The sequence below is a fragment of the Cucumis melo genome, chromosome 3, assembly GCF_025177605.1.
Source record: "Cucumis melo cultivar AY chromosome 3, USDA_Cmelo_AY_1.0, whole genome shotgun sequence".
Classification (NCBI taxonomy): domain Eukaryota; kingdom Viridiplantae; phylum Streptophyta; class Magnoliopsida; order Cucurbitales; family Cucurbitaceae; genus Cucumis; species Cucumis melo.
This window is the reverse complement of record NC_066859.1, coordinates 621,145-647,380: the sequence shown is the minus strand read 5'-3', so window position 1 is coordinate 647,380 and position 26,236 is coordinate 621,145. Positions and strand designations below refer to the sequence as shown.

Below are 26,236 nucleotides of genomic sequence, written 5' to 3'. Positions count from 1 at the left end.
TCTTTTTTATAAAAATATAATCTACGTCGTTAATGTATATATCTTTTTACAACGTACGCTACATTATTTCATTAAATTTTTAATAAAATCTTTTAAACTCATAAAATAAAAGGGTTAAAATTGAATCTAATAATTATAAAAAATGAGTCATTTACTTCTGTAGTCTATAAAAATTATATAATTATTCAAATTAAAATTTTAAATAAATTTAAGAATATAATTGCAATTATCACAAATTTAGGAACAATTTTCTTTAAATAAAGGCGAAAATTGAAGTTAATTATAAAATTCTTTGATAAAAGATAATCTTGTCTTTAAATTTTAAACTTCGGCCAGTATAATATATACCATAAAATAAAGGGGAAATTTGAAGTTAGTTAAAAAATAAAGGTGTCCACTTCGCAGTTCGCAGGAGAAATCACAAAATTTTCCCTCCATATTTGCTATCTCTCAGTTTGGTTGGTACTATCATAACTGAGTTTGGCGCGCGCTTTATCGCTTTCTTTCTTGGCTTCCGCTCTGCGATCTCAATCGCTTCAAGTTTTCTCGGCACCGAACAGAAACTCGAACTGAATCACAGCCTCTTCATCTGCGAAATATCGACAATGGAAGAGTATTTGCAGTACATGAAGACATTGCGCTTCCAAATGAATGGTAAGTACCGGCTTATTCATCTTCATAGCACCAAATTGAAGTTTAAACTCACGTAAATATACTTTTCGAGTTATTGTGGATTTAGCTACACTAATTTGGATTGATTCTGTATCAATCTTGTCTTAGACGTGGAGGATCAAGCTATGAAGATCTCTGTCCAAGAGCATATGCACTTTGCTACTATTCAAACCATGGAGAACGATCTCAACTCTGGTCAAGTTTCTACTTCTAGTCTAGTCTTCTATTTCGTTATTTGTTTATATTAACGTTCTTCTTTTTGCAAGTGGTATAATATTCCAGAACGTACTCTTTTTTTTTTCACTGAGATTTTATAGTTTTATTATCCCTTTCTTCGTAGATCGTCCTCGATTATTATTATTTTTTATCTTACTTCAGATCGTCCTGAGGATGTTTAACTGATTATTGTTTTCATTTTTTCGCTCAAAACTTTGTAGCATCTAGTATGTTTTTTGCTCACGTTTTCTCTCCGGTTTCTAAATTCTTATGAAATATATACATTTCCACGAATGAGTAGCTTATTGGAACGGAGTTTTGGTTATTTCATGCTATTTTCCTGTATTATGTCTACTACAACCGTGAATTTACAGAGTGAAGTTGAAGGACTTTTGTTGTTTTTATTACGACGACAACTGAATATTTCTTCTAATCCGTTCAGAGACTAGCATAGACCTTTTGTCCTCAAACAATTATCATTATTATCATTACTTTTTGCCAAGGCATTTCAAAGTGGTAAAATAATCCTGTTTCGAGATATCTTGCTGGTAAGATAACTCCGAAATATTATCCTTGAACCATTACATAAATCAACCAAACAGAACTAAACATTCATTTTATTTACCTATGTTTATTATGTAATCCAGTACAATTGTATAAGTATTTTAATATAATATATTATCCTTTACTGAAGATTTTTGAATGAACAATCAATTACTCGTTGGATTGTCATTCTAATTTCTTTACTGGAGGCGCTCTCACTGTACTTTGCCTACAAATCTATTATTTTTTTGTAGTTCTCATGTACACTGTGCTGATTAGCAGCTGTTGCCGTTGGATTACTTTCAGTTGATAATTGGTCGGCTGAATGAACTTAGACAATGTTCCATGTTCAGTTTAGAATCAGACCTGTGACTGCTTCTTGGCAGTGTCATTTCATCTGTTCCCAGCTCAAGTTGGCAGCTGATTTATTTTTCTTTTTTGTCTTAAAACATTAATATTTTGAGCAAGCGAAAAATTTTGAGCTGTTAGATTGAATTGCTAGATTAGTTTGCTTTCACTGACGACATCTTGATGCAGCAAAAAGTGAGTTAAAACAACTCAATGAAGATGCTGAGCGAATGATGCAGGCTAAGGGTGAAATATGCTCTCAGATATTGGAAAAACAAAGAAAAATAGCCTCTTTGGAGTCTGATGTATCTACACTTTCACAGGTGGTCTCTTCGCTGTACTGTTGTTTGGTGCCTTCTGTTCTTTCCCTCCTGTTTAGGTCTAAAAGCTGTTTAGCAACTGCTTTTAATTAGTGTAAAAGGACCATGCTGTAGCATCGACATCATAAATAATGGATCTTCACTTCGTCATTTCTCATAGCTAACAAAAATGGAAAAAATAGAACAAAAAGTTAAAACTTTCTCTCTTGTTACACCGCTAGTATTGAATTTTCTGGGTGTAAATACAATGTATTAGATTAAAATTAGTGTAGTAATGAGTTAAAAAGGAAGTCATACTGTGCGACCTCAAGCGTCCTGCTCGTGAACTTGAATCAGAACTTTTCTTGTGGTCCAGCCTCTCCATAGTTTTTTTTTTTCTTGGCTTTAGTCAATCAAGTTAGTGAGCTGAGGCTGGATATTTTCCCCAACTTTTGCATACCTAGTAGGTTTAAGAGAAAAACAGTTTCTCTGACGCCTAGTTTCAATAAACTTAAAGAACAGAGGGAACTATTTTCTCCGATTCACTGATTCTCCAGTTTAACTAGAGAAGAAAAATATTTGTCTAGTTTCTATTCATCATGAATTTCAAAGAATACTATTTTGCAGTAGCTCTTGCTAGTTATATACTCTCAACTGTTTGATATTCAGACTCTCGAGCTCATTCAGCAAGAAAAAGTTAGCTTAGGAGCCAAAATTATTGAGAAGAGGTGATTGAACTAAGCAATATGGAGTTATTAGTTCTGCCAGTGGTGCATGATTGTGTTATTAACAGTAATATATTTGACCATAACATTGATAGTACTTATTATACCAAAGTTGCTGAGGATATCAATCTCAAATTCCAAGATCAGCAGGTTGAACTCCAAAACCTATGCTATATCAATTATGAATTTAAATCCTTTATTTCTGTTTCCGAATTTAGTCTATTATGCAACCTTTGGTGTAGGACTGGGTGAATGCTAACATGATCCGCGGAGAAGTGGAAGAGCAAGATTTGGTATTTTCCACTTGATCATGTATACTGCCTCCACTATTTCTCGTCATATTAGTAAATTATCATATATTTCGGCTGTCCTTTCTTTGCACTTGTGAGATTACATGGTTGCCCCTCGACTGCTCAAACAGATATAACCATTAGATTTCTTACACTGGTTTGAAGAGAGTTATTAAGCAAGTATCCAAGTGATTCTTGCCGTTACTTTAATTTAGTATCTCCTTATAGCAAACTAGATCTTTTGAGTCTGTCTATTTTAATTTTTACAGCTCATAAATAATTATTCCTTCTCAGGTTAGAATCTTCCTTGGTCCCTGTATGTGAACTTGAATGTTACCGTGGGAGTCTATTAAATTTTCCTACTCAAGTCTCATCCTATTTTACTCTCATAATGGCATTCTTATGTGCATATGTAGTTTTCCTCTGGATCTTAGTTTCAAGAAGATTTGCTCTTGAAACAAGGAAAATTTTTCCTTGATTATGACCTTCTTACTTTTACCATCCTTTAGTTACTTACTCCTACCTGTTTTAAATGGGATTCCAACAAACAATCTTGAGAAGTAAATATTGGGCCTCGATCATTTCAATAAAATCATCCTGTACTAAATCATCAAACTAAGTGGAGGGAAGATAGTTGAAGTGTTCGTTCTTGACCCTCAATCCTTATTCACCAAGCAAGTAAATTGGAGTTTGCTTGTGCTAGGGCCAATCAATTTATTTACCACTAAGGCTGAAAATTTTAGATTTTAGATCATCTTTTTCAATCTCTCATGTTTGCAGGTTTGAATTTCCCCTACGTAGAGTAAGTTATTCTCTCCAGCATAACCGATTAGAGTCCATTTCAGGTTAAACTTGAAAATGCTAAGCAAGCAAGTGAAACGGAAGGATTTTCTGACGCAGTTGGAGGTAGTTCTGGACCTCCTATCTCCTCTTCAAGTTTCTAATTAACTAATCATAATTTATAAAATAGTTTACTTCGAAACAGTTTTGCTTATTTTTATCCTATTTGTAACAAGTTTTTGCATGTATATTTAGAATGGACGATAAAGTAGAATCGTCAGACATTTTTCAAAGCTTCTCAAAGTATAAAGCCTTTTGAAATAATTTCTTTTTGGTTTCTGAATTAATAGCAATTTGATCAATAGCATGGCAACATTTCATACAATGGTTTGCAAGTGAAGTTCAAATGTAAAATTTGGTTATTCGAGCTTCCATTTATGATTTAACAATATAGCCATTGTGAAATTCGTACTGATTTATTTCCTCTTCTGTTGTAGGGATCTCTGGCACCCGTATTTACACCAATCCTAAAAATCTGGTATTAAACTCCTGCGATGGAATGGCAAATATGTTGGACCATAATGTTTATCTAATGTTAGTTTTCAGGTCGAGGGGGAAGATCTATTGGGTAAGTTGGAATCTGCGGAAGCCAAACTTAGTGAAGTTTCAAAGAAGAAATGTGCAGTTGTTTTGGAGAAGTCCAAGGTAATCAATGTCATCAAAGATTGTGTGCGAGATTATTATAAGAGTGCTTCCATTCGCAAGTTCCTACCATCTCCATATACGTAAAGGAAAGAAAGAGTAGCTATGGAGATAGGAGCATTTTTACTGTAGATTGTTAATTTGGACGAGCATCTATTTCTGTTTCAGATTAAACAGTCGATTGAGGAGCTTAAGAATGAATTAAACGATTTTAAGGTTAGTGTACGTGGTGCTGATATTTACTCTTTTTAATAAATTAAGTTAGTTTTAGCCAAGTTGTTAATCTACTTTGTGATCAGTACATATCGTAACTCCTTTTTCTATTGACTTATATTTATCTCCCAACTGTAACGACCTTTTTTACATCCAATTATGGGGGCAATTTAGAATCAACCTGTTTTAATATAACCTCTTATTTAATAATTTTTCCTGGTTAAAAACTTCAGCCAGAACTCAGAGCAATGGATGATGTTACATTGGAGGAAGAGTACAAGGCTCTCTTATCTGATCAAGCTGGAGAAACTGAGTATTCACGGTCACTTCAAGACAAAATTGCAAAACTGAAGGTGATTTTCAAATCAGCAATTTTATCTTAACATTTGGCGGTTGGTTTTTAATTATTATTATTATTATTAATTTTTAAACTACACCATGGAGGTTCTCCTTAAAGAGTTATGTCGTTTTTTAGGGAATTTCCAGTGTGATTAAATGCACTTGTGGAAAGGAATACAAGGCTGGAGTAGGCTTACGTACATGATAATGCGAACAGTTCTGTAGTTTGGGAGAGTGAAGTAATGGTACAATGCTAACCACTATGCAGGTAATTGAGGGGGGAATTGATATTTGATGGTGGTCCTGTTGTAGAATCTGTCAAAGCTTAACTTGCTGAAGTATAATTGCTTCTCTTTGCAATGTGCTATGCCTATAGTCTTTTTACAATAGTAATGTTCTAGGTTCTCAATCGTATTGTTGTGGAAAAGGTTACTACTACTCAGGATAAGACATAGTTCGGCTCAGTTCATAATTCATTTACATTGCTATAAAGTACTGAAATCAAACTATTTTTATCGTGCTGGTGCTACTGTTATGGACACACTAATAACAGCAATTTGTTTTGGAATTATTATGATTGGTATTTTGCACCCTCCTTTTCCTGTAACACTATCAAGTGAAAATGCTGTGATATGCACTTTTACGTGTACCTTGTAAACAACTATATACCTTTTATAAACATTGATGTTCGTATGAAAAGTGAAGTATATTCTTTTTATTATGGCAATTGCTTCTTCTTTTTCGTTATTTACAATGTGCCAACAGGACAGGAGGATAAGAAAATAGTGGGTGTCTAGTAGCTCTTGATCTCAGCTACGTTTAGTGCTGCCAAAAGATCATGGACGCCATAACTGCCCTCTAAAATGGATATGTTAGGGCTATCACGTGAGAGTGTGGCTATACCTTCTTTGTTAAAGCTGCTTTCACTGTGAAGAAGTTTTTCACTCCCATTCTCAACAGAACCTTTTAAAACAACGGTCTTGTGGAGGCCAGCTAGTAGGTCCTCATGATCTGTATCTCCTTTGTCTCCAACAAACACGACCATTTTGGATAGATCAATTCCCCACTTAATTGAAAGGTACCTACCAAAGATGACAGACATTTAAGTAATTTTCTTCTCGTGTTCTCCTTCTTTTGTAATCTTTGCAATGATAATTCATTTTTATAATATCATTGTTACTCTTACAATCATTTTTAATTTTTTTTCTCTGGAGTCTTTGTTGTCTCATGGTGAAAAGATTCTAACCTTAGTGCCTGCCTTCTTGATGCATATAATGGTAACACATTTAACCTTGATGCTGCTCGTACATAGACGATATTGCACCGGAAACCTCTCATCCGCAGCCGTTGATGAAGGTCTTCAGTCTTCCTAATCTGTCAAATACATTAGGATTCTCATGAGAAATCTTCAGTTCTAGGCCACTAATTCATTTTCGAGTCGGTATAATAAAGCATATTTGAATGCTTACGTTGGCAATTGATTTCACACTGTAGGAGCAGCACCTTGAACTCCATAGACCTACATGTTCTGTTATGTCATCCTCGTTCCCACCTTCCAACTTAGCAAGCCTAGTCACTGTTGATCTGACATTCTCTCCTGGCCATCTATACTCGATGTGTGATTCATAATCCGTATCAGCTGCTGTATCTCGCCAGGGATAGTAAAGCTCACTTCCACTATTACACACCAATGCATCAAATTCTTCTAGGCTTACCTGGCACCATTTCAGTGCCTCCATTGTTTCTCTTAAGCTCGATCCTGTTAAAAATATGTATCCTATGCTACCTAAACCCAAGGTTGAGCCAGTTTGCATAACGTTCTTAATTGTTGATCTCAAGCTTTTAGTATACTCTCCATTGTTATTATAACAATCTGTGGCTATTACAAACAGTCCTTGCCTTCTACCTGGATAATGACTTGCACTATCATTGTTATTAGAGGAAACCATTCTTTTTGTAATTGCTTCAACAAGTTCCTTCTGCCTCATTGCATCATCAAGCTCTCCATTAAACTTGAATTCTCCTTCTATGGTGAATCTTAATGAAAGATCTTCTAGATCCTTTAGGGAGTCACTCATGGGTTCCTCTGGAATTGGCACGATCTCATGGCGGGTGGTAGGATGGCGGTTACGACAGTACTCAATGTGAGATAGATAGTTTTTACAGTGTTCTGTCCATGAAAATCGGTGTATGTTTTTAAGGCTGTTCTTACGACACTCGATCCATAGGTTTTTGTCAGCAACCAGCTTCAAAAGAGCATCCGCTATTGCCTTTTGATCATGTGGATCAACGAGAAGCCCATTGTGTAATGCCTGATAAGACATTGTTAGTTTGATTATTAATGATGATTACAAATCTTTGTAGAAGACTAGAAGTGACCAGGATAAATATCGTCTGGCATTAAACATGGTACAAATAACTTATTGAATACTACAGGTAAGGCAATTACAAATTCAGGTATAACTAGAGTAAGTTATTTGCTTGAAATGCGTACCTTTAAGATATCCACAGGTCCTCCATTTTTTGTGGCAACAACAGGTAAGCCATAGGCAGCTGCCTGCAAATTTAGATATGGAATCAAACCGTTGATCCGTTATCAAAGCATTTTTCTCGTGGATTTCACACTTTAGGCACTATTTCTGATTTTTTAGTTTTCAATTAAGCATTATTATAGGCCTGGGATGAAGTTCATTTCTGTGAATAAAGTGTGAACTTTTTACCTCAATGAGGGTGAGGCCAAAAGGTTCGACCAAAGCCGGGTTGATGAAAACTCCCTTTAAAAAACAACACCAAGAGGAACTATTAGAGAATGAAATACCATTATTAGAATACTTTAACATCAACTTTGCCTATTCTATGGTGCAGCCAGCACTGGTTAGATATTTTCATTGTTATAGGTTAGTTCTTGCAAACCTAGGCTAACCTCTCGAAGGGACAACAATCTCATCCTAACACATTTATACAGAGATCAAGTCGTTTAATTGCATTATATTTACTAGCATGGGCAATTTACCTTTGTTTTTGCTGCCAAACAATAAATTTGGTGAACTTCAGATTGCTTATGGTGCTTGGGGTAAGCAACTTGACCGTATAAATCATACTTATCAAGAAGCTTAAGCACAGTTATCAAAACACTTGAGCTGTTGGTGGACATTTCTTCAATATCATCTCTGTTACCAAGAATCAGAACCTTCAGCAAGAATAAAGAGTCAGCAACAGTTTGTCCTTGTATATGGCTCTAGGTCAGGCATTATAAGCATTGATAGAAGAAAGGGCGGAATTATATTATTACCAAGTTGGCCAATTCCCTCAGGGCTTGACATTCTCCAAAAGCCTTAAGCAATGTGGTGACATTCTTCTTAGGGTCAGGGCGAGATAATGCAAGTATCATTGGCTTGTGAGGATTTGTTAGAAACCGCATAATCTGCATCCAGTTTGTTCTATGAGATTCATGGAGATATTCTCTCTCCTTGCTAAAGAGAAGAAAGCTAAAAGTAATAATATCAATCTGTACTAAAGCTAAAAGTAATAATATCAATCTGTACTATATTTCATTGGGATACAGAAATTAGTTGATTTCACTATTTCCAATTTAAGTTTTTCAAGTACAGTACAAAGAATGAAAGAAGAATGTGAAACCTCATTCCAGATTGGAGGTATATTTCTATTGCTTTGTGCTCTGTCTGGTCCAATCAATGATTTTAGGTCTCCGTCGCCTTCTGTTGAATCTTGGATTGTAACATTGCTGAAATCCATGCCTGGAGGTACAACCTAAGGCGAAAGGGTGAAAAGTATATATTAATGACCAAATATTCCAGTAAAAATTTCCTATTTTCTTTCCTCTATCTTCTAGATATGGCAAATGAAATAAATGTATTTGAACGAATTTGGGTAGTGGTAGCTATTCTTAATGTATGAAAAGCAAAAGGTTCAAGAGGTTGCATGTATAACATACCACCATTCTAGGCATGTATCTACCAAGGCAACTCACTCCCCGCTGCCTTCGAACCCTAAGCTTCCTCTCCAACTTTAGATCAAAACCGTCGTACAGTCCCCATTGCTCCTCTATCTCTTGCCTTGTGCTAGTAACCACCATCTCAGCAGCATCCAACCCCAACTCCTCTGCCTCAATTCTCCTCAAAATGTTATAGGTTGCATTGATATCCTCTCTTGACAGCCTTCCTTGTTTAAGCAATTGTTCAAACTTGTTCCTACCCAAAGAATGTCCTGTTAGCACCATGGGCACATTCAGTGCCCCAGACAAGTGAGCAGCCACCTCCCCTGCATCTGCATAGTGACCATGGATGACATAAGGCCAAATTGGATTTCCTCCTGCAACTTGTTCACCCAGAGCTCTTGCCATGTTAGCAATGTGGTTTAAAGCTCCATCAACAAATTCAGGTATGTAAGGCCAGAGGGACTCTTTTTGTATGTATCTGTTACAAGATTTGCTTCCATATTAATTGTCACTATTAGAATGTAATTGTTCAGGGGGGAAAGGAAGACATACTTATCACAAGGTCCACAAGGAATACGAATAATGTAGGCACCACAGCTACCAGTTCCGTCAGATGGGCACGACAACATCTCTACGGGCTCTCCGTAACTATAATCTACCTCAGGTGAGGAGATCTGTCTAGTTAGGAGATCAACCCGGTGCACCCCTTTTGTGTTGGCTAAAGCTCGAGCAAGTTCAACCACATATTTGACCTGAAATTAAAGGAGCTACAACTGTATTAGATAGATAGGTAGATATCAGTTATTTGCTTTAGATATTGTAAGCTTTGTCGAGCAGGCTCTTTCACTACAGATGAATGTTGCTAAAGGAAGAATATAAATAGGCATGTTTCTTTCTCTTTTACTTTTTCTATATCTTACTGCTTATAAAGAACTTAACAAATTTTATCTTACCTGGCCACCTGTATCAGAATCTCGTCCGAGTTCCATGTTTTCTCCTCGCACCAGTCCATGGATACTGGAAGAATCACAAACTTCATATTAGAAGGTACGCATATTTATACTAATTGTTGCTGCACATGCATTGTTCTTCTAGCCATTTAATTGAATTTACTCAATATCTAATTGTCTATTGTTCAAATCTCTTTTATGATCATCCATTGAAATTAGAGTAATTGAATGTAATACCTGATTAAGACAATATAAAGGTTTCTAGACTTTTCATCATCTGACCAAACTTGGATGTCAGAGTTAGTATTAGGACTATCTTTGATAGACTCAGATATGTTTGTGTCCCCTTGCTCCTTTTCTCCCTCTGAGCTTCCTGAGAGATCGTCGGAAGCATCACTCCGACCTTGTTCTCGTTCCAATCGTCGGTTTGTTAATTTTTGTTCATCATTCCAAGCTATCTGTTCATGTCACATAACATAAGACTATTTGCAAGTATAACTGTGCTATAGCCTATAGCTACTGTCTAGTGCCTAGCTAGTTTAGATTGAACTTTAAGATCTGGAAATGTAGGGAACCAAACAAGGATAATCCCAATTTTTCTTTTTTTTAGATGAGTTTGAGGGAGTTTAAAGAGGTTATGGATGAACAGAAATTTGTTTTTAGCAAAATTGTCCATGAGAATTGCATCTCGTTAATATAATTTTAAAACAAAAAACAGAAATACTAGCTCTCATAAAGTCAGTGAAAAAGAAAATAGGAAAAATACAAAACAGTGAATACACGTATAATGAATAATAGCCTAAGAATATAAGCGTTAAAAGATCGAAGAGTTTCTAAAATTTGAACTGTTTTGCAACCATTTTTCTTTAAAGCTTTTGTTCGTGCTTTTTAATTTTAAAAATGGGTTTAGACGTGTTTCTAAAATGATTAAAATCATTTTTGTTTGTTTTGAAATTGATCAGAATATATTTTGATCATTAAAAATGATCTATTTTAATAGTATAAAAAGTGCTGTAAAATTAAACAAATTGATTTTGAATGAATATGATTTGAAAAAAAAAAGAAAAACATGACAAAAGTAATTTTAATCGTTTGAAAATCACTCCCAAATATGAAAAAGAAAAATATGAGAAATTATTTCAAATGACAAAACATCTCCAAATATTTACGAATATAGTAATATATCACAATCTATTTTAGATAACGACTATCGTTTTCCATCATAGAAAAATTGATATTTTGTTATATTTTAGTTTGTTTTGCCATATTTGAAAACAACTAACTAAAAAATTAGTAAAATAGCATTAATTATGTTTTCCACTCATTGCCAACTTTTCATGTCAAAGTTAACCTAGGACTAAATAAAAATACACAAACAATATCGGGGACCAAAAGTTACCAAATTATTCTTATGTGTCGGCTAATAAGTAATATAGTCATAAACTATCTATAAAACCTTAATATATTCTCCTTGGTCGTTATAACTTAAGGGTATGTTTAGGATGGGGTTTTAGGGGGAAAAGGATTAAGAAATTGGGTCAAATCGTGTTTGGCCCAAGGATTATAATAAATGAGATTATGATTATCCTAATTCTTAAATAACCCTATTTTATACTCTTTTTATTTTCTTACAACCTTATATTACCTTACGCAAATAACTTAATCCAAATTCTATTATTGTTTTCTAAATTACAACAATCATAACCTTTTTCCCAAATACATATTATTATAACATTACTATCATATTCACTCTGCCGAACACATACTATCATAACACTACATTTCATATTTTTTCCTCCAAACACATATTACCATAACAATACTGATAATAATCTTCTCCCAAACACATATTATCATATCATTAGATTATCATAATTCTACAATCATTATAATCATTTTCCTCCCTATTCTTTCTGTAGGATTTTAAAATTAGTTCTTTATTTCAAAACTAGGATGCATCAGTAGTCATATTTGCTGGAAATGAATTGTGCATGCTTAAGACTCACCCGCTTCTTCTTGCGAGCTAGATGCCAAATGCGCCAACACATGTTTTCTAGTCTGTTATTGCGATCACGCGAATTCCTTGTTGCAATCACCTGTAAAGTATAATCCCGTCATATCAACCCCTACTTTTCCTTCAAACATATAGCACTGCTTCCATTTTCTTTATCTTTTGTTTTAATGTAATTTTCGTCGATGGTGGATCATCTTTGCCATGGTTATGTGTATTAGAAACGTATGAACTAATAGATAGTTTATCAGAGTTTTCAAATCAAGGATGATTTAGAAAAAAATCCTGCAAAATATTAGGATCTCTCATGTTAACAAGCGCATTGAATTTTGATGATTTGATTATATGAGTACTAAGCTTTTGGGCAGTGCTAATTTTACAGGAAGGAATACAGTTTAGCCTCTTTTTGTATAGAAAGAAATCTTGAAGGCAAAAGGGAGATTTTCTATTAATCAGGTACAAGTCTCAACTATATTGATATTATTGCGTATTGATTAAGTTATTATACCTATTCTAGCATGCAATACACTTGGATAACCTTTTGGTTTCCTAACCGTTAGTTTGTAATTTAACTCTGAGCAAATAAAAGGGTTACACATTTACATATATATTATTCTCTTACAAAAAGTGGCCAAAAAAGAGGTATGCTACAGTGAGGGAGATGACGTTGCTTTGCCTTTAGATTGGAAAGGAATATATACTCTTCATATGTGTCATGTTGTCTTTTCTTTTTCTCTTTTTGTTTCCTTTTTTATTTAATAATTAGTAATTCGATTTTCTTTTCTATTTAATTTATTTTTAACAGACAAAAAATAGTGATGGGAAATTCAACGTACTGTAATAAATAATAAAAAAGGTAATTAGGAACTATGAATAAAATATGTTGAGGAATACCAAGTACTGCCATGCCATGTAAGTATACTACTAATAACTTTTACCATGCATGCACTTTAAGTTACATTTTGTTTAGCAATAGTTGCACCTAATTTCATGCTCCCCAAATTTATGCACACAAAAAAACAAAAAAATAAAAAAGTAAAAAAATAAACTGTCATCCTTGGGCTGCATAGAGATAGGTGTGGCCCAGGGAGCATCCAAGTTTTTTTTTTTCCCCCATTTTTCAGTTTAACTATCTTTGTTATGTGGCAATTTTAAAAAAAAATTATCTGGTGTATAGTTTAATTTGAGGTTAGGCTAGCAAGAAATGGGGATGATGCAATGCAAGATGTAGTCAAATATTTCACTTGGGATATGGTATGAAGTAAATTAAAAAAGAAAAATATAGAGAGTTATATGTAGAGAAGAAATAAAAAGAGAGAGAGAGAGGGTAATTAGTTAATGTGTGTAAATGAAGGAAAATTAACCTTGGTCCAAGTTTTGTAGAGATCAGACTCATCGAAGCTGTAAACAACCTCTTCAACAAAGTATTTTGTGGGACAAAACAGCTTCCCTTTCTTTTGTTTGTCTTCAAACCTCGCAATTCTGTTCTTTCCTTCTTGTTTTTTGCTTCTGTTGTTGCTTCCTACGTCCAAAATTGCTTCCAAATAGCCATGCAGCCATTCATTCCCACCTGCCATTACTCTCTCTCTCTCTCTCTCTCTCTTGGATCAATGAAGAAGAAGAATAAGAGAGATGATCAGTAGGATTTTACTCGTTCCCAGCTTTGAAAACTTAGGCTAGGAAATTGGCCATTTATATACTCTCTGAGAAAGGCATCGAATATCAACATTTTCAAGTTTTTTAATTTTTAATTTTCCTTTTCTAATACTTGCAAATCCAAGAAAATTAAAGCCAGGATTTGGTTCTCACTTCTGTTTCTAAGCCCATTTCTGAAAGGCATATTACCCAAATAACCTTATAATATTCTCTTTATTTCTATTCTCCAACGTGGAACCCCATAGCAATTATTATTGTCCAAAAATTCTTTTGCAAAGCTCACCATAACCGTGTGTCATATTCCATAACTCTCTTTTGGCTTAAGGTCCAAAAGGAAAAGGTTTAGTTGCCTTGATCAACGAATTCCTAGAAGAGAATATCCATACAAAAAATACTTAAAAAAAATGCATCTCCCAAATTTTCTTACTTCTTTTTTTAATATATATTTTTTGTGATTAGAGTATTAGAATGAAAAATGCCTTTTTAAGTACAATTAGTGATAGGAAAATTATTTATATACATCACATCCATACAGACCTTCGGATTTTAATAAAGTGTTTTAAAAATAATTCTACTTTGCACAAAAAAAAAAAAGCTAAAATATATTTGAATTAATTTAACTTTCTTTGAAGTGTGTGTCCTCACAAAGTAACCATTTTAATAAACAAGATATTCTTACCTTTTTTTTTTTTTTTAATTGAGTTTGTGAGGACTGATTTTAATATGTACGATCATCTAAATCTTTCTAAATAAAGTTCTCAAAAATATTTTTGAAAGAAAATAAAAACTTTTCTAAAATGCGACTTCCTTCTATAAAATCTTTAAATTACTGCTTATAAATGGTTTCTGGGATATATTTTTTAAGAGAGTTTTTGTATTACGCTTTTATTTGTAAGAACGAAAGTTCAGTTTTTTTTTTTTAATTAAAAAAAAAGGCTTACAGTGATAAATCATAGAAATAGATTAGTATTATTTCCAAAATTACTGCAAATAAATAATCATTTTAATGTTTTTTCTTTTCTACCTTTTCCAAAATTTGCAGGAAGTGTGTTGAAATCAAGGGTTGCCACAGTTTGAGATTGAAGAAAATTTAAAAAGATAATTTTAGTGTTGAGAGTGGGATTTGAACCCACGCCCTTTCGGACCAGAACCTTAATCTGGCGCCTTAGACCAACTCGGCCATCTCAACTTGTTTCTTTATCATCATATCCTATTTCTAATACGACATGGATCCTATTCATTCATACGTGTACTCTCAACGTCTAGGACCAACAACAAGTTTGAGGTGATTCCCCTGTTGCTTTTCCCAAATTCACTTTTCCTACCCTGCATCTTCATCATATGTCCTACCCATAAATCTCAAGTTTTATAAGAAGAAGATATAATTTAATTTAGTTCCTGTTTACGTGAGTTTGATATATTAAATTCTAACTCTTCTCAAATCATAAGATTTTGTAATTTACCTAAAAATATTCTACACTTCAATAGTTTAAGATTTTTTTTTTTTTTTTTTTTTTTTTTTTTTTTTTTTTAAGGAAGGATATTATAAAAATCGTTTTCATTCATTAGCTATCAAGTTGGAAACCATTCCTGTTTTTCTTAATTCAAAGAGGAAGAAAGATACTGAATAGGAAAAGATAAAAGGAGAAAAGAAAAGTAGTATTGTAACTCATAGAAAAAAGTTTATGGGCCTTATAACTAAAAAACATCAATTTTGTTTATGACTTGTTAACTCTTTACATTTAGATTGTGACTCTACAGCCAATCAATTCTAAACAACTCAACCTTTTACCTAAGATCCCTTTTATATGATTTTGTGTTATTTAGAAATAGTGACATTGACTTGTTATGCCACTAAACTGTTGTAATGTTTAGAAACGACTATTTATTTTTTCTCTAGTTATAGAATTTAAACCTTTCACCATCAACTTTAGTTATATATACATACACACACAAGATATTAGACCGATGTGAAGTTTTCAGAATCTGTTTTGGGAAAGTGAACAAAAACGTATTTGTGGGTTAATTTTGAAAATATAGTATTTTTTAAAAGTATTGATAAAAATAGGGTAGGTTGGGAAGAAATGGCAAAAATGGTGTAGTTGGATAAACTATTGTAAAAAATAGGGTGAAATTTTGAATTTGGAAGAAAATCGTATACCTCGTATACCACTTACGTTGAAGGCGTGTACCCGGTACACGCTTACCATGGAAGGCGTGTACCCGGTACACGACTTCCACGTCAACACTTGGACTTTTGAACGTCCGACGTGGAAGGTACTGTATGGTACAAGACTTCCTAACTTTTATTGTTTTATTTATTATTCTTATTATAATTAATATTATTATTTTTTTATTATTATATTTTATTATTTTATTTATGATTATTATTATTATTATTATGTTTTATTATTATTTTATTTATGATGATTATTATTATTATTGTTAGATTTTTTTTAAATAATGCATTTTCTAAAATTAATGTCAAAAATAGGGTGGGCCGGAAAGTATTGTCAAAAATAGAGTGGTGAACTTCACTAATTCGTGAACCGGGTACAGGACTCCGGGAAGGAGTCGTGGACCGGATACACGATATGTGACTGGAACCGTGAACCGGGTCCACGACTTGTGACTGGAGTCGTGTACTCGGTACACGATTTCCGTACCTGACGCAACAGGTGACAGTCAACAGTTATGTTGATTGCCTAATTTGTCGTGTACCGGGGAAGTTGTGTACCCGGTACACGACTTCGTTCACATGCTCTGTCCTTGCCTTTAAAATCCCCCACCTTCCCCTCTGCCTCATTCATTTCGAAGCAAGAAAAAAAAAATTACTCTCTTCTTCTTTGTGTTTTCTCTCGGCCAATCCCCATTTCTCTAAGTTTCCTCTTCCCTTCTCTATTTCCTTTTTTCTCCACCGTATATCCTATTTTCATCTTCTCTACCATTTTCTCCGCTTTATCTTCTCCGCCATATTTTTTACGATACTTTCCAGCCTACCTTTTTTTATTTTTTTAAAAAAATCCGTATTTGTAAGAGATTGCATAAGAAAACAGAATTTTAAAGGTGGATAAAACGGTAATTATGTTTTGAATTTATTTCAAAACAAAACAATAATATTCTAAATTCAAACTATTTATTCTGTTGCTTTCTTTCTCTCTCTCTTGATTTTTAACGATTTTTCTCTAGGAATTTGAATTATAATTAGAGTGAATATATAATGAAAATCGTGTCAATAACCCAAAATTTTAAAATCTACGGAAATAACAAATTAACAAGTCCAACCTAATTACAACCGTTGAAGGACCAAAATGCCGTTATAATTAAAAATGCAAAATTGCATTTGATTATCATATAATTGTTAATTATGTCAATTGATATTTGATTGATATCTTGTTACTATTTGATTGATATTTGATTATTATTGGATTGTTGTTTGATTAGCACTTTAATTACTTTCTGATTGTCATCTAATTTTTTTTTTTTTTTGTTATAGTAATTTTGACATCTTCATTAACAATTTGATAATGGATGGAAACATGTGTCATTTATTTTTGTGAATTCGATCAAGTATTTAAATAGATATGAGTAGATAGCAATCACAAGACATTAAATAAAAATCATGAAGTACTTAATATCTAATGAATAACTACATGATAATCGAATGAAAATATATCAAATAAGATAATAATCACGTAGCAATTATATGTCAATCATATATTAATAAAAGTAACAGCCAATCAAATAAAAATTACAAAGTACTTAATATCTAATGAAAATCATGAAAAGAGATGTACATATTTGAATTCTAATAATCTTAGAACAATTAGATGGTAATTAGATAACAACTAATAACAATTCAATGGTAATAAAGGTAACAATCAAATGGTAATCAGAAAGCGATCACAAACTATAAAGTTTGATACTTAATCTCCAACTAAAATATAAACGAAGAAAAATCAAATCATACCCATATTGATGAATCTATACTCAATCTCTTCAAAACCCAACAAAATCACCTTAATGAAATTGAACATCAACAATTTACGTATACTCGTGAAACAGTATTTGTGATCCAAATAACCCCTATGAAGATAAGACATGAAATGTGAATATAACAATATTTTGAAAAAATAAAAATTAGGCAAGACAATAAGAACTTATAAGTAAATTAAATCATTAAAATGGATTGAAATTTGATTGTTATGTGATTGCTACTATCTGATTTTCATTTGATATTGACTATTTATTTTATTACAATATGATATACAAATTTTTAATGATACTGATTGTTGTCTAATTAATATCTAATTTGTATTTGATATTGATTGTTATTTTATACTAAATTTGTTATTTAACTTTTGTTTGATTGCTATTTAATATTGATTGTCCTAATAATATCAATTGCTATCTAATTGTTGTTTGATTACGATGGTTGTCCAAACTAAACCCAAAAACCATCTCACTTTCAATAAAATAAAAAATTGTAAACACAAAAATTAACCGCATTGTTATTTGAGTAATTTAAAGAAAAAGAAAGGTAATCTATTAATTTTAGTTTAAAAATAAAATTAAATTTAAAAAAAAAAAAAAACAGTTTTGAAAAGAAAAAGCAAAAGACACTTTTATTATGCAACTTACAACCTCCCACTTTTGAGATATTTTCCCAAAGGAAAGAGAAAGAAATTGAGAAGGAGAGGTTAAATTTAAAGTTTTGAAAAATAGATTAAAATAATTTACATCTTTATTTATTTTGATTTCGTTGTTATATTTGTAATAATGGAAAAATGGGTGACATTGACTACAATATCTCAACTTATAAACTTTCTTTCTTACATGATGCAAATCCACTTATAATTAAATAGAATACTTGTTATGTAATGTATTTTGATGGTTAATGTTTTATTAGAGAGCATATTAGTACATGTTCTTTCCTCTTTGTTTAATATTTTTGTGACAAAAGTGAGATTTGACAGAGTTTACACTTAAAAAAACCAAAACTATAAAGATATGAAGAAGGAAAAAAAAAAAAGAAAAAAAGAAAAAAAGAGGGAATATTTTGAATATATAAATTAAAGAGAAACATAATTTGTCATTCTTCATTCGTCATTTGGTGAGTTCATCTCTTGATTTTGATGAGATGAATTCAAGCTTAGCTATGTTCATAGTCAATGTTTGATTTAATTAAGAGTATAATTGTCAAATATTTTGTTCCTTTCTACCAAATATTTTATAGCATCAACAATAATAATGATTTTACAAACTAACTCATTTTAGGTATTCCATTCCATTCGTCTTCTTTAAAAAAAATAGGCAGAAAAAGATTATAAAATTACTTTAACGACGGAGGTGGCATCAAACCATTTAGGGCGTGTTTGGGGTGGGGTTTTAGAGGGAAAAGGATTAGGAAATTGGGCCAAACCGTGTTTGGCCCAAGGAATATGATAAATAATCCTAATCCCTAAATAACTCTATCTTATCCTATTTTTACTTTCTTACAACCCTACATTACCCTACCTAAATAACCCAATCTAAATTCTATTATTATTTTTTAAATTACTACAATCATAATCCTTCCCCCAAACACATATTACTATAACACTACTATCATAATCTCTCCCCCAAACACATACTATTATAATACTACCTTTTTTATTCTTTCCCCCAAACACATATTATCATAACACTAGGATTATCATAATCCTAGGATTATTATAATCTTTTTCCCCCATAACTCTTTCCCTCCCCAAACGCACCCTTAATGTTTTAGATGAGTAATTTGATTTTAAAGCTTTCACGTGGATTAATGAAACTATTTTAATAGGGATTAGATTAGACATCAATGCTAGCTTTTATAAAAAGAAAAATAATTTTGAGAAAAAAGTAGCCTCTCTCTTCTTTATCTCATTTTTATGAATTTGTATTCTTATTCCCATCTATCACTTCAAAATATCCAAACAAAGAGTTAGCCCTCATTCTTTTTAATATCACAAACTCTTTCATTTTCCCAAGTTGAATGGATAACATGTTATTATTTCCCATATTATCATTTATCACATGAAAATCACATTTAAAACTATATTATTAAATTTTGGAAGAAAAAAAATAAAATAAACAAACGTACCTTACTTTCATTCAAAATGCAAAGATTATTAGAACAGGTTGGAGTATTGGTTCCGTAGGGATAACCATTCTGATTTTAGAAGTTTGTGATTTTGCCCAATTAGTTATTTCCAATTGCTCCTTACTATTCTCTCTTTCTCAAACCTCATTCCTTTCAATTAAATTAATTAACAAACATTTTATTTATTATTTAACTAAAAATAAATGGTTTGATGTTATTATTATTATTATTATTATTCAGGATGTCAAGGTTCATTTCTCAAAAATTTCTCCATTCATAGTTTATGTTTATGTTTAGGTACAATTCATAGTATATGTATATATAGTATACGTACAGTTAGGTACAATTCATAGTTTATGTTTCTTTTTCTTCGATGAGTTCTCTTTGAATGAAATTTTACTCTTTCAAATTTTTAATCTTTGGATCGAAAGTTGTAGTCACAATATCGATTAAAGCTTTGGTTTTCTACAACTAAGATTATCTTTAGGTGAGTTATAATTTTGTTATGCTTGTCTGGAGCTCCAACGTTTCTTCTTCAATCTTTTCAAATCTCTTAAAAACGAAGGATAAAATCGTTATTTACAGAATTTTCATAAATTTGTCGGCTTGGGCTCGATTATCTCTTGGACTCGACAATCGGACTTGGGCCTGAACCAAGGTCGAGTTTTGGTTACATTTTGTTTAATTTAGCCAAATTTTCTATTGAGACAATTGAACACAAGTTTACTCGAATCAATCCAACCTATAATTTTAAGTCTAATTATAAGGGAATGATCATTGGTTTTGTTCTTTATTGATCATTGGTTTGGATCTCTATTTTACCGATCCAATTAGTTTGATTTGGTTCTTGGATAGCTTCAAATCAATAAAACGAACCAACTATCATCCCTACTAAATGATAGACTTTCAAACTCGAAGATATTGAGAATAGACTAAAATTTAAAGTTCCACGTTTTAAAATTTTAGTGTAAATATCAGTTTGATATAGGCGATGTAATTTCTAGTAATTTCATTTTCTTTCTATCTCATCATTTTCATCACAATTTCTGTGAGGAACCTAATTTGGATAGGGAAGATTTTGACATGATATTTTTGCAAATAAGCATAATCTTGATAAGATGAAACAAAAAAAAAAAAAAAAAGTTTGAACCAACCAGTCAAAGCATGCTCTTCAATTCGTAGCCATTATAGTGATAATAATAATGATAATAAAACTCAAACACAAACACAAACACAAACACAAACAGTTCTTCATTGAATTGGCTTAGCAAAATATTAGGAGTTTAGGGTTTTAGGTAAAGTTATATATGATTTATGAAAAATTGTTGGCGAATTGTTTGGGGGCATCTTGCATCAGCATGGAATATTCCGGAAGATCCGGTTTCCAAATAAACCCATGGGTTCCATTGGGATACTCCACCACCCTAACTTCTTCACCCCATTTCTTCAACCATTCTACGTACTCTTTCTGCCTATCTCTTAACAAATCCAAACCCCCAATCACCACCACCGCCGGTGGAAGCTTCACCCCCGAAATGCTCGACCGAACCACGTTAGCCGCCGGATGATCCCGGTTTGAACCCACCGGCAACCACGCCTTCCAAAACCAGTCCGCCATTTCCACGGTCATTCCATAACCTCTCCCAAATCGAATCTCTGAATCCCTTCGCTCTTCTCCTCCTAAAAATGGCTGAATCAAAATCATTCCTACAATCTTAAGCCTCTTCAATTCACCCTCCGCCGCTCTCACCGTCACGTGATGAGCTATGTTTCCTCCGGCGCTTTCCCCGGCGATGAAACAGCGCCTCAGGTCGGCATTTTCAGGAAGTGTTTCGGAGATCACTCCTTCCTCCATTGCTTTAAGAACGTGAAATCCGTCGTCGAATTGACTCGGAAATCGGTGTTCCGGTGCGAGGCGGTAGTTGACAGAGATGACAATCGCTCCGATTTCGCGAGCAAAATCGCGACAGAATGTGTCGATGGGCGGAGAATCGGCAGAGCCGTACACAAATCCGCCGCCGTGGAAGAATACGATAACAGGCAAAGGATCGGAGTTGAAGAATGTGAGAGGATTATAAACACGAATCCAAAGGTGGTCGGAAGAGGAAGAATCGATGTTCATGTCAGAGGCAGCGACACCGCGAGTGGTGAAAGGAGGTACTTTACGATCAAGAAGGCCGAGGAGACGACGGTTGACGGTAAAATCTGATCGGAATGCTCGTCGGAAAAGGAAGGAAGTGAATAAATCGGCAAGCTTACGGTTCCATGGAAGGGTGGGAGGTGAGGAATTGGGAGATTGTGCGTCGCCAGCAGAAGCCATTCTGAAATCTGGAAGGTAATAAATGAAATTAAATTTAAAAGTGTATTATAGAAATTCATATAATTAAGAAACGTCTGAAATTCTATTACCCATCTCTCCTTCAATCACCTTCTCTTTCCTTTTTATAGTTGAAATAATCAGATATACTTTATAGTAAAATTATAGTATAAAATTCCTAATATAATCCATCATAAGATAAGATATAGATAATTAGGTTAATAAATTATTTTACCATATTTATATATTATCGTAGGAAAATAAAACTTTGTTATAAATAAACAGAAATACTTAAAATTCAGTAAATTTTTTAGTTTTTAAAATTTTACGTTTGTGTGTCTCGAAAGTAGAGTATAGAATTTGGGGCAAACTTTTCTTTTTTCTAAATTTTATGTCTGTGTGTCTCGAAAATAGGAGTATAGGATTTTGGTAGCTTAACTTAGAATTGTAGGATTGGAAATTTTAAAATATATCAAATACAACTTTGAATTTATATGAATACGTGTGTTTCACAAATGTATTCAAATAAAACATAACTATATGACTTAATTTGATATAATTATTAATTTAAGTTTTTAAATTGATATAAAATCAGTAAACTTTTATTATTATAAAATTAATATTAAATTAGTAGGTAGGCGTAGCAGAAGGAATTTGGTCATAGATGAAAGAGAGACCAGAAGGGGATGGAGAAATGGAGAAGGAGATTGTGAAACAATAAATTTTATTTTTAATTAAATAAAATTTTAAAAAGATAATAGAAAAGAAACTTAATTTGTCAATAGCACAGAGAGAATGATTTAAACAAATGAATTAAAAAATAGAAATCAAAAGAAAAGAAAGATACGTACCTAATTGGGTAACACCATCTCGACTACGATAGGACCAAAGCTAAGGCGGCAAGGCCTCATGTGTCATTAGATCATATGGCAATCTCTCAATCACGTTCACCTAATTAATTTGACATCCCAATTCCAATTTGGGTGCTTTGTACTCAATTACTACACCCCAAATCAAATGTATAAACTTTAAACAATCACTCAATTTTCGTTTATATTTTGCAAATTAGAATCATTTTTAGCTTGTTAAAAATTTCAAACTTTAGTTTACTAGTTTAATACACAACAAGAGTTTAGAGACAATTGTGATAAATTGAGGTTTATAGACTAAATTAATCTTTATTTTTACATAGTGGCCAAGGGTAGTTTCTAAGGGTTGAAAATTTACCTGAGTTATAATAAATATAGAATAAACTAAATTATACTACAAAAAAAATGGGGTCTCCTAACATATAAAGTCGTTGGGATATATGCCAAAAGGCATCGAGAGTCACTACAAGAAATTGTGTTTTTAGTGGCTCACCAAAAACGTCACTAAAACTAAAAAACACGTCGCCAAATACAAATTCCAAATGTCATCAAAATAAAAGGCCTAAAAGTAGCAAATAGAGGAGAGATCATCAATTGGGCCCCTCAGTTTCATATATCAATCCTTTCGCATAAACCAAATAGACAATTTCAATAAGAGAAAGATAAAAATAGAAAAAGGATGTAAAGTTATAGTTACTTTAATGTGTCTAGCCGCATCAGAAGTAGGCAGATAATTGATGATGAACTTTACGGTGAGCTCAGAATATTAGACTTTCTTAGCAATATATACTATGCTTCTTTTAGCAATAGATAGGTATTTTTAACAAATCCACCAACTAAAACAAAAGAATTACCTTGCACTTGGTAGCCCACACCACAGTAAAGAAGACATTTGACTCATGTTTCCAAAAAAAAAAAATTGATACAACTTATTAAATATACGATAGTAGCATTCAACTTCTAGTTCAATTATGGGTGCTAATGCAGGTAACCCTTTTCATGTGATCTTTAACAAGTTGATATAAAACCCATCTGACAGTTTAAGCTATCTTGTTTGATTATTTATTTGATTTACCAGCTTGGAATTTAACATCATTTCAGTTTAAGAAAAATAACATGAACTCGCTCAAGAGAAAGTCGCCTATGAGAAAGAGAAGCATAAACTGGGTTTCTCTCCATCTTAATAATGAAAAAAGAAAAGCACCTCAACTAGAGCTAGGGTATTCAAGTTAGGAGTCAATGTTGCCTTTACTCCTGTGTCTGCAAAGACTTCTTTTGGTGTCCTATTACAAAGGCAAGAATAATTGTAGTAGCAAATTAAATCTGCAACATTGAAGTGAAGGAGAGACTATTTGTCAATACTGTTTCCAGAATATTATCAGCAAAGCTACCAAAGATCAGTGAATAAACTTAGACAAACTTTGCTAAAATAGGCCTTGGTCTTAGTCTATCCTTTGGATCACTACAATATGATAGAACAATGAAAAGTTCATAAAAATGGCATTGGAAAAACATGAAATGAAAACCATTTTGTTCAATACTAATAGACATAAACATGAAATCCCATTTGGCCTTGATTTCCTAATTCAAACAAACAAAAATCAATTAAAAATCATCCAAATGCTTCACTGAGGCATTTCATCGAACACATTGTAAGCTACCAAACACATGTAAACTTAGACAAACCTTGCTAAAATAGGCTTTGGTCTTGGTCTATCCTCTAGATCACTACAATATGATAGAACAATGAAAAGTTCACAAAAATGGCATTAGAAAAACATGAAATGAAGACCATCTTGTTCAATACTAATAGACATAACCATGAAATCTCCCTTTGCCTTGATTTTCTAATTCGAACAAACAAAAAATAAATTAAAAATCTAAATAGTAATCAAGACTATGCAAACATTATAAGGATGAAGCCCAATCTTAAAACTAATTAAGAGAATAAATATTCAACAAATCAAAATCCAAATACATCACCCAAAAAATTTTAAAACTTAAGCATCTCACCAGAATGTCTTGGGTGTGGAGCAGAAGTGTTTAAGGAAGTTAGAGCAGAATCATAGGGCCGTTCGTGAGAAGCAGCTTTTGGGACCGTTCGAGGTTGGTGGTCGTCGGGTGGTTCGTGCAGTTGGTCGTGGCGTGCTTCGCGTGGTTCGTTCGACGTGGTTTGTCCAGCGTGGCCGTAGAAGCATCGTGCAGTTCGTTCGATCGTAGAAGCGTCGTCGTACTTCGTCGTCGGCCTCCTCAGTTCGTGCAGATGGGTGGTTCGGTGATGGAGAACTTTTGGGTGGAGATGGGAGGAGAGGAGGTGGAGATTGAGAGCTTTCGGGTTGGGTAATGGGAAGAGGGAAAGGGTTTTTTAATTAAAATTATTTAATGAAAAAGAGGAGGGAAATAAAAGGGGGAAATTTTTTTAGGACTTTTAGCGACGTCTATTTTTGTTGCTAAAGCTATTACATTTTTAGTGACATTATTATTGTGTTGCTAATTCTTTTAGTGACGCAAATTTAAAACGTGTCGCTAATAATAATTTTTTGTGACACATTTTTTTTTGCGTCGCTATAAACGACCTTTTACTGACAAAAATTTGTTACGTCATTAAAAATTTGTCACTGAATAACAATTTTCTTGTGGTGAGTAGTTTTCCTTACGACGAAAATATGTCGAAAAAACCACATCGGGAGAGGAGTTCCCAACGTCGAGAATTCAGGGCATCGGGAATAATTAACTCCCCACGCTTTACCAATGTGCATCAAAAGTTATGAACTCTCAACGTCAAAATGGAATGAGACTTGAACTTAGTTCTAAAAAGAACTGAGAGACGATTTTACTATTACACTAACTTTTAGAATTGACAAGGACTTGCCGGCAACCCTAATTCCCTTGACGAGGACTCCCCACCACCACCTACTCTCACTCTCATGCATCCTCCTACTTCCCTACACTAAATGTGATTATATTCATAATTGATTGGATACAACGACGGATCCAAAAAAATTATTTAGAGGCACTATATAATGAACACACTAAAAAATGTTTAAAAAAATATTAATAGCAATTTTCATCTACGAATCCATGATAAGTTTATTATGATATGTATATCGTCACGTGTCCAAGACGACGTGAAGCGGCTGATGTCTTCAAAATGGGTTAGGTTTAAAAATAAAATAAGAGTCGCCACCAATCTCTTTTAGGTATGATTGAACACCGGAATAAAG

General features: G+C 33.0%; 3 protein-coding genes, 1 long non-coding RNA gene and 1 other non-coding gene across 12 annotated transcripts; 2 read left to right on the top strand and 3 right to left on the bottom strand.

The window, feature by feature from the left end:
• The first annotated feature begins 356 nt into the window (after positions 1–356).
• On the top strand, positions 357–5,698 carry LOC103485401 (uncharacterized). 5 transcript variants are annotated; one of them, XM_017043960.2, is made up of 12 exons: positions 357–654; positions 781–867; positions 1,969–2,102; positions 2,748–2,806; positions 2,899–2,953; positions 3,046–3,096; positions 3,939–3,999; positions 4,371–4,411; positions 4,480–4,578; positions 4,744–4,791; positions 5,026–5,141; positions 5,264–5,698. In XM_017043960.2, the coding sequence occupies exons 1-11, from the start codon at positions 606–608 to the stop codon at positions 5,137–5,139; spliced, it is 798 nt and encodes a 265-aa protein (XP_016899449.1). In that variant the 5' UTR covers positions 357–605; the 3' UTR covers positions 5,140–5,141; positions 5,264–5,698. The 5 variants fall into 5 exon arrangements, with proteins under 5 accessions (XP_016899449.1, XP_008441194.1, XP_008441193.1 ...); XM_008442971.2 differs by having other exon boundaries at positions 363–654; positions 5,022–5,141; XM_008442972.2 differs by lacking the exon at positions 4,744–4,791 and having other exon boundaries at positions 359–654; positions 5,022–5,141.
• Positions 5,699–5,814: 116 nt separating this feature from the next.
• LOC103485403 (sucrose-phosphate synthase 4) lies at positions 5,815–13,760 on the bottom strand. Its single transcript, XM_008442974.3, has 14 exons — positions 13,411–13,760; positions 12,042–12,131; positions 10,273–10,493; positions 10,039–10,102; positions 9,638–9,837; positions 9,083–9,563; positions 8,767–8,898; positions 8,420–8,551; positions 8,141–8,317; positions 7,848–7,901; positions 7,622–7,684; positions 6,597–7,439; positions 6,374–6,501; positions 5,815–6,209 (listed from the first exon to the last, which is right to left on the bottom strand). The coding sequence occupies exons 1-14, from the start codon at positions 13,621–13,623 to the stop codon at positions 5,921–5,923; spliced, it is 3,087 nt and encodes a 1,028-aa protein (XP_008441196.1). The 5' UTR covers positions 13,624–13,760; the 3' UTR covers positions 5,815–5,920.
• On the top strand, positions 9,382–15,091 carry LOC107990519 (uncharacterized). 4 transcript variants are annotated; one of them, XR_007819401.1, is made up of 5 exons: positions 9,382–9,528; positions 9,619–9,875; positions 10,056–10,132; positions 12,429–12,502; positions 14,745–15,091. It is a non-coding gene; the product is annotated as an uncharacterized LOC107990519 (long non-coding RNA). The 4 variants fall into 4 exon arrangements; XR_007819403.1 differs by having other exon boundaries at positions 12,415–12,502; XR_007819400.1 differs by lacking the exon at positions 14,745–15,091 and having other exon boundaries at positions 12,429–13,326.
• On the bottom strand, positions 14,811–14,891 carry TRNAL-AAG (transfer RNA leucine (anticodon AAG)). Its single transcript has one exon. It is a non-coding gene; the product is annotated as a tRNA-Leu (tRNA).
• A 6,047-nt stretch (positions 15,092–21,138) lies between the features above and the next one.
• Positions 21,139–22,146, bottom strand: LOC103485400 (probable carboxylesterase 18). Its single transcript, XM_008442970.3, has one exon. The coding sequence runs from the start codon at positions 22,144–22,146 to the stop codon at positions 21,139–21,141; it is 1,008 nt and encodes a 335-aa protein (XP_008441192.1).
• Positions 22,147–26,236: the final 4,090 nt, after the last annotated feature.